General features: G+C 41.5%; 2 protein-coding genes across 2 annotated transcripts in view; both read right to left on the reverse strand.

Annotated features, from left to right (window-relative positions):
- The window catches only part of tbc1d7 (TBC1 domain family, member 7), a 7,719-nt gene extending 3,717 nt beyond the window's left edge, over positions 1-4,002 (reverse strand). The window contains exons 1-4 of the mRNA XM_032526952.1: positions 3,719-4,002; positions 2,554-2,682; positions 2,318-2,398; positions 1,541-1,731 (exon numbers count right to left, since the gene is read on the reverse strand). Coding sequence (XP_032382843.1) covers positions 1,541-1,731; positions 2,318-2,398; positions 2,554-2,665 — 384 coding nt within the window. The 5' untranslated portion in view covers positions 2,666-2,682; positions 3,719-4,002. The remainder of the gene's footprint in view (positions 1-1,540; positions 1,732-2,317; positions 2,399-2,553; positions 2,683-3,718) is intronic.
- A 483-nt stretch (positions 4,003-4,485) lies between these two features.
- Positions 4,486-8,211, reverse strand: part of dspb (desmoplakin b) — a 32,844-nt gene continuing 29,118 nt past the window's right edge. Inside the window, 1 exon segment of the mRNA XM_032526946.1 lies at positions 4,486-8,211. This exon segment is cut by the window's right edge and continues 5 nt beyond it. Within this exon segment, the coding sequence (XP_032382837.1) occupies positions 5,103-8,211 (3,109 nt within the window). The 3' untranslated portion in view covers positions 4,486-5,102.

The raw sequence follows: 8,211 nt of genomic DNA on the forward strand, positions 1-8,211 counted from the left end.
ATGGTTCCCCAGTGGCTAGAAATGGTGACAGGTGTAAACCAAGCCCTGGGTATTAAGGGTGTGACGAGATCTCGTTTTACGAGATCTCGCGAGATTAAAACGTGACGAGATTTCTCGTCGAGGTGAAAAGTTGTCTCGTGAGGCGATGGGATGTCAGCGTGAGGAGTGAAATACATTGAAGATCCCCCTGCCACTTTTAAATCATTTGTGTGGAACATTTTGTGGAAACAGTCGACATGCTTAAATTTGAAAAAGAACATGACCATATTTTAGGCTGTTCTGTGTAGTTTCTCTCTTTTTATGCTTGAAGAAAAAAATGTTTCTGTTGCATTGTAGTTGAGAGAGCAGTACTTGGTTATTGACACTTACTGTTGCATTTAAAGTGTTATTTTTTCGTTATTACACATCAATTTTATTTATACTGTTCATTTTTTATGTTCGGTTTGTGGAAAGGAGTTAGATTTCTGTGTGAAATTGTACAGGGCAGAAGCCAGTGGTAGAGTTTATACAAAACATTTTGCAGTGTTTGCACGTCCTTTACTGCATAAAATTATTAAAATACTAAAAAAAAAGTATATAACATTCATCATTTATAGTTGATTTCAAAATGCACCTAAATTGTTTGCATTTTGTGATTTTTCAGTTGAATAAAAAAACTATTTTCCATTCATATATTTCATCGAGGATTTCTTTAATTTTTTTAAAAAATCTCGTCTCGTCTCGTTCTCGTGAACCCAATCTCGTGATGTGTCTCGTCTCGTGGAGTAAGCGTCTTGTCACACCCCTACTGGGTATCCTGCTCTGCCTTTGAGAAAATGAAAGCTCAGATAGGCCGATCTGGAATCTTCCACCTCCCCTTCCTCTGCTTTGCCCGCCAGAGAATTTGGCCCACCCACGAGAGAGAGACATCATGGCTTTTTAACTGAGCAAAGTGGCAGTTGGTCAAGGCTACCAAGGCTATCAAGCTTTATGAGTGATTTCTTAGCAAAAATATTCTTAAGAATCAAAAAAGCAATAACTAGATGGACCATTATTTTTTTAAATAGTTAAGCGTGTAACACATTTAAGTAATCGTGAGTCACTAATTAGGGCTAATACATACAGTAGTTACAAAGGCAAAACACTACATGGCTCTTACACTGACAGCAGGGTGATTAGGAAACATTCCCACTGCTAAATGCAAGTCTGTGGTTTCCCTGTTTATTTATGGTCCAGAGTATAGATCTACTTAGTGGGTTACTGATGTGGAACTGAAAACCAAAGCGTTTTTGTGGTAAAGATTGCTTTATGAATCTATAATTATGAATTCATAATAAAAAGGCTTCAACTTCCAGCAAAGCATGTTGCCAAGCAAGTATGTTGGAAGGTAAAATTGTTGTTTGTTCTTTTCGCTCTTTCTACGTCTTTTTGAAAATGTCCCACTCACTTTTGTACTGGCCTGTCCAAAATACTATTTCTGCCTGCGCTACTGCTCTGTGTGTGTGTGTGTGTGTGTGTGTGTGTGTGTGTGTGTGTGTGTGTGTGTGTTGCTTCATCTTACCGGGGCGGAGGTCTCGGAGCACCTCGGGAGCACCTGGTTCTCCAGCTGGAACATGCGCAGGTAGACGTGGGTGGAGGGTGTGGAAGAGTTGATGTATCTCATCACCTCCAGAGCCTCCAGGATGTCCTGGTACTGCTCCTTCCTGTAGCCAGCCACCAGAGCGTGAGAGTCACTGTGGGGGGGAAGGATTCCTGCAGGAACAGGAGAGTTTGTTTGTTTGGCGTCATTTGTTCATGCATAGTCTTGCGTTGCCAGACCTTCCTCCACAGCGCTGCGGAGGAGGGTCTGCCTAGTCCACACAGCATCCCGCAATGGGAAAGAAATGTGCTCTGGTGTGTTGGCATTTCTTTAAACCAATCAGAATCGTCGTGGGTGGTGCTAAGCGCCAGACAGAGCCCTGACGCTGCTGCTAAATAGTCTCGGGAAGGAACTTGTTTTGGTGGAACATGTACGTTCAAAAGTTATTTCAGTTTTGCAAGAGAAAACTCTTTTTTGGACAGATAGCCTAGCTAGCTGTCTGGATTTACCCCGCAGAAATCTGAGGAGAAGTTAACCCTAGTCCTCAGAAATCCAGCCGAGATTAAAATGCCAACACAGCAAATGCGGAAAGTAATGGACATCTGGCCAAAAAGAGGGACATCCGGCAGAATTTTCTGCGGCACCGGAGCAATCGCGGAAGTGAAACGTCATGGATATAGACTAGTTTATGGATAAATCACGTTTGTTTATTGTACATGCACTATTGGAAATGCACACCATTACTGTGATGTGTCTTACCTAACAATACCTTCCACACATGGATCCTGTACATAGAGGGGAGGGGGAACCTCTGACTGAAGGTGCTCAGCTTTTCTAGATCTGTTAGAACAGAGACAGCATTGGTAACAGGACGAGAACTGACTTGCAGGCTCTAAAACTCAACCACAAACAAATGAGGAGTAATGTTAAAGCATCCAGCATGTAAGCCATGTTAAGGCAGAAGTGTATTTGTGTGAATATGAACGGTTACTAACCTAGAGGATTATCCTTGAGCAGTATTTCCAGAGATTTCTTCTCCTCCACTCCTCTGAAGCCCACTTTCTCATAATACGCAGAGCGGAAATTTCTCTGAGGGTCGTCAGCCATATTTTGGTCAGTGACGCCTAAACGCAACATTTCCAAAAAAACATTAGTGTGTAGGTTGTGGCACAGAGAGGCAAAAAAGATGCCTAAATGACTAAAACTGCCATCTGTGTGTTACTATTATTTTTCTTGAGAGCCAGTGATGGAGTGTAAGAAAGTACATTTACTGGAGTACTGTACCCGAGTACACATTTGAGGTACTTTGTCTTTTCCTGCCATGATAGTTAATGCTATACTTCAACTCTACTACATGTGTGGGTGAAAAATTGTACTTTTAACTGCCCTACATTTATTTGAAAGCTTTAGTAACTAGTTACTTAACAATATAAGATTTCTTTTGCATACATTTCAAAAACAATGTATGCTTCCAAGCTTCACAGATGTGAGGATTTAGTGCTTTTTTATTTTAATCATTGTTATTTTTAATAATCTTGAATTCTCGACTATTGATTAGCCAAAACAAAGCACCGTGAAGGTGTCACGTTGGGCTCTTGGTAATGGAGATGAGCATTTCTCACAATTTTTAAGAACTTTTACAAAACAATAGATGGATTAACGTTAACTAATCGAGAAACTACGTATCAGAATAATCCATAATAAAAATAATTATTAGATAAAGTCCAATACAAAATAGTTCCGCTCCACCTCAACCAAATACAACAGTTAAACATGGCTTTCATGTTAATGCATGAGTAATAATAATGTAATGGTAATACTAATGTAATGGTTTAATTGGTAAGTTACAGGGGACATGTTTATACTTCAAACTACATTTTCATAATTATACTTGGGCTACATCCCTTAAGCACTATTTTACATGGAGGATTTTTACCCGTAGCAGAGTATTTCTACAGTGGGGTATTTTTACTGAAGTATAGGGTCTGAATAGCGGGTCGTTAATGCTGGTTTAACTGCGTTAAAGTTGTTGCAAATTATAAATGTGAAGCTGACAAAGACAGCGCAGTGGAGTATTTAATCCTAGTACATCAACACGGGTAGGTTAGCAAAACGGAGTGATGCATGTTTGTTAAATTAGACAGGAAATATTACCCCTACCTTGTAACGTTACTGGTGTGTTTCAAGCAGATAGCTTTAGGCTAGCTAGCTAGCTAACTAACTAACTTCATGACTTCAGCCAACGGCCAGGGCCCAACAAGGACGACGCTTCTGTTACTGTAACGTTAACATTTACGGCAAGACTAACCGGTTAATATACATTTAGGTGGCACTGCAGACAAATACATTTCTAAAAAATATATTTAGGACCGGCTAACGTTAGCTACATGCCAATCACCGTTGTTGTTATCGGAACACTTCCGGGTTGCACTGTCGAAATAAAACAGAACGGAAGTAGAGTCTCACTCCCCGATGTAAGTCGAGTGCAGATTTTAATTGCGCATGCTCAGATTAAAAACGGTTTACAGCATCACACACACACACACACACACACACACACACACACACACACACACACACACAAAACACACACACACACACACACACACACACACACACACTCGACTCGACTCGACTTAAATCGGGGAGTGACAGTAGTATTGCCGGAAAAAAAGATTTATCTTTACAATATATTGTAAAGATAAATCTTTTTTTTAATTTAATTTATTTAATTTAATTTATTTAATTATTGATGATAGGCTTACTGGTATAGGTAAGGTAGCCATCCACAGATACAGTTAAGCTTAAGGATTCACTGTTCCACATTTTGAAATTATGTATAAATTCATAAACAATCAATTATTATTTTAATAGCTTAGTATTGTATGCACCATAAAAAGTAAAAAAAAAAAAAACTCAGTCATGGATCCATATAAGCAAAACACATTTTATTTTTTTATTTTGAGATATTGAGAAACTGTTACAAAATCAAAAGTACTAGAGAGCAATAAAACAATGGTTAACAACTGTCTCAGTAAAAAAAAGTATGTGCTAAATGTATATAACCAAACCTTAAATCCTTCCCCTCATAAAACAGGCATTTAAAATGACAAATAAATGTATACATAACACCATTTTGTTACCAATGCAAAGCTTTTAAAGAAATAACATTCCATGAAGATTTTGCTAAAAATCTTAGTAATAACTGTATGCAATAATATGGCAATCATTTTATATTTTTTTAAAGGCACCCACAATTATATTAACATCTACCTTATTTTAAATCTGAAAACCCTTTAGTCCATTTCCACAAAAAACATCTCGGTAGTGTTTGTTTTTACGACCATTTGCTTGAACTATGGCATTTTAAAAGCATAGGCAACACCAAAGCTAAAATCTAAAACTATGCAAACAGATGAAGAACATTATGATAGAATTTTTCTTATCATATACAACACACACAAGGTCCTATCAGAACAATCAGTATACTTTTAAGAAACTGATTTATTTGCAAGAGCATGAATGTGCAGGGATTTTTCTTGATTTATTTGCTGGATGACGCATAGAAGGTCTTCAAGCTATGACTTTGTAAAGTTGATGAGGAGGTGGTGCCTAGGTCCACACTGCTCCTGCGGGAGCCTTGTCGTGAGCTACTCTTGGAGCCAGCGGTGGATCCTGGGCCAGAGGCAAAATTGTAAGGACTGCTGATCCCTCTGGAAGATACAGATGATGCCTGGAGCATTTTCAACCCATTGCTTTCCTCCTCCAAACAATTATCCAGAGCCTCCTTGTAAGAGATCTTAAGTTTGGTCTTGGGGCAGGTCAGGTTCTTTGTGTGGTTTCTTATGTCTTGGAGCTTCTGGCCTGCACTCACATCCATCCAGCCCATTTTTACAACATCTTCTATGGTTCTTCTACAGCCCATTTCTGGGTCATAAAGCCCCCCTGTTACAAACTGGAACTCCAGGAACCTATGCCCTGCCTCGTATGGAAGCCACGACTCTTTCATGGCCTGAGCAGCAGACATCTTCTTCCTGGTTTTTAAATCCTCAAAGCCAAAGAAGGCTTTCTGGGCAGGCTTGAGCTTAAGGGCCATGTCGTCATTTATTATGCCCAGGCGGGTGGCCTCTAGGATGCTTAGCCTACGGCCATTTTGGGGATTGATGAGTCCTCCAGTGCAGACCTGAGCCTCCAGCAGTCTCTGTGCAGTGATGGAATCCACCAGACCTCGATTCAAAGCCTCTGTGATGGATATCTTCTCCAAAGTGTCTGTGTCAAAGATGGCACCCACGGGTTCCTGTTCCCCCACAGCTTCAGCAAGAGAGGCCAGGTTGGTAGATACGCTGTATGTATTCCTAAGGGAGTCAGTTGTGTCTTGGGCTGAACTGCTGGATGTGGCACTTCGCTCTGTGACAGTGGTAGTTCTTGTTGTGGTCATCTTGGCGAGAGTAGGTGATAAGGGTCTTGACAGGACTGATGATGATGATGACGATGAGGATGTCACTGATGCTGGAACTGAGGCTGTTGATGTTCTTAAAGTTGTTGATGTCACTGAAGATGTAGCCGGGGAGGCTGATGTTCTTGAAGTCACTGATGATGATATCACTGAAGATGTACCTGCGGCTGCTGATGATCTTGAAGTTGATGATGATAATGATGATGATGAAGATGATTCATGTTTGGTCTTGTTTTTGATGATATCAGCAAATTGATTAAGGGTGATGGTGCGTGACTGGTATTTATCTAGATCAGATTGATTAATTACTCGCTTTTCAAGCAGCTCAGTAATATCATACTGTCTTCCAGTCTTCCTGTCAATGATGACAAACCGTGTGGAACCATCTGGAGCAGTGATTGTGATCTCTTCCCACTCACACTCCTGGCCGGACAGCTCCACGAAGGTTTCGTAGTCAATAAACCCTTTGTCATATGCTTCACGTACCGTCATCTCTTTATTAGTATCTGGGTCCACAATTACCACTCTCCTCTTTCTTGTAGTGTTCTTCAGAGTCGACTCTCGCTTTTTCTTGTTCATGATAAGCAAAAGGATGAGGCCGGTCTTCTTATCTGTGATACAGCGTTTCTTAAGCTCCTGGTAAGTTAGGTTTTCCTCTGTGTTGGGGTCAAAGAAACCCTTAGTATCAACATTCTGATCAGTCAGAATGCTGTTCATTTTTTTATCAAAGTAACCTTTCTTGTATGCTACATTCACGTCAATACGATGGCTGTGTTCAGGATCAATGATACCACCGCTGGCAATCTGGGCTTCTAGTAGACGGATGCCATGACCTTTCTCCACAAGACCTCTCTCTATGGCCTCAAAGTGGGAGATAATCTTGTCTGTACCAGGCAGTTTGTAACCAGTCACAGCCCTCTCTGCTGATAGCAGGCTGTCCTTAAATTCTGGACCAAACAGTCTTTTATTGTAGGCATCACTAACAGTCAGGTATTGGTTGTTGACAGGATCAACTATAAAACCTGAGGCAGCCTGGGCCTCAAGCAGTTCCAGAGCGGTCCCAGGTCGCAACAGTCCGTTTTTCATGGCCTCATAGATGGACATCACCTTATCACTGTCCTCATCAAAAACTCCTGCTATGCAGGTGGAACCTCTCAGGTAGGAGCGCAGACGGTCTTCAATATCCTGGCTTGTCAATCTGCCCTCCCTCAGTTTGTCCATATCCGACTGGTCTAATAGATTTGCATCCACTAGATCTATGACCGACACCTGGCCCCTGAGCCCCTGGACAGTTAACGGCTTTTTAGGTTCAGGGAGAAGCAAAAGACCTGTGCTTGGATCTGCTTTGCATTTTTTCTTCAGAGATACATAGGTGGTTGCTAGTCGGGTGTCTGGGTCTATATAACACTCAGGGTACCGATTCAGGGCCTGGGATAGGTCCTGATCTATGAGATCCCTTTCCAGAGCAATGTCTTTGGCTAGGAATACACTGAGGGCAGGGTCCAGAATACCCCCTACAGACTCTTGGGCCTGAAGTATACGTAGAGCTGTGTCCTTGTCAATTAATCCCTTCTTCATGGCCTGGCCTGCTGAGAGGAGCTTGCCAGTATTTGTGTCTCTGTAACCTATAGCAGCAGCTTCCGCTGCAAACAACTTTGATTCATCATCCTTATCCACTACTTCTTTAGCACATGCTTCCTTTACAGTCAGTTTCTGATTCGTTTTGGGGTCAATGATGTTGCCGGTGGCTGCCTGAGCAATCAGTAGCAGGTCAGCACAGTCAGAGGACATCATTTTCTGTTTCTTGGCTTCTGTAAAAGACATTTTCCCTAAAGGTCCAGCTGCAACACCAGCAATCGACCCTGTCCCCTTTAGAAAGACCTTCTTATCCACAGAAACCTCTGATACCGTTTTCTCCCCATTCATCAGTTGTTTAAAGGTTCGTTTGTCCAGGACCCCACAATCAAGCAACTGTTGTGCAGTGACGGTCTTGCGGACACCATCAAAGAGTAGTTTAGAGGGGTCAAATTTCTCAGAGACTGGCAAAAGTTGTAGGGTTGCTTGCGGCTCTGTCTTGCATCTTTCCTTCAAAGTCCCATAGCTGGCATCATGCTCAGTGTCTGGGTCAATGTAATACTCTGGACTCTGGTTTAGAGCACGACAGATGTCGTCATCCAAAAGGTTACGTTTTATAGCT

This window comes from Etheostoma spectabile, chromosome 9, assembly GCF_008692095.1.
Source record: "Etheostoma spectabile isolate EspeVRDwgs_2016 chromosome 9, UIUC_Espe_1.0, whole genome shotgun sequence".
Lineage (NCBI taxonomy): Eukaryota > Metazoa > Chordata > Actinopteri > Perciformes > Percidae > Etheostoma > Etheostoma spectabile.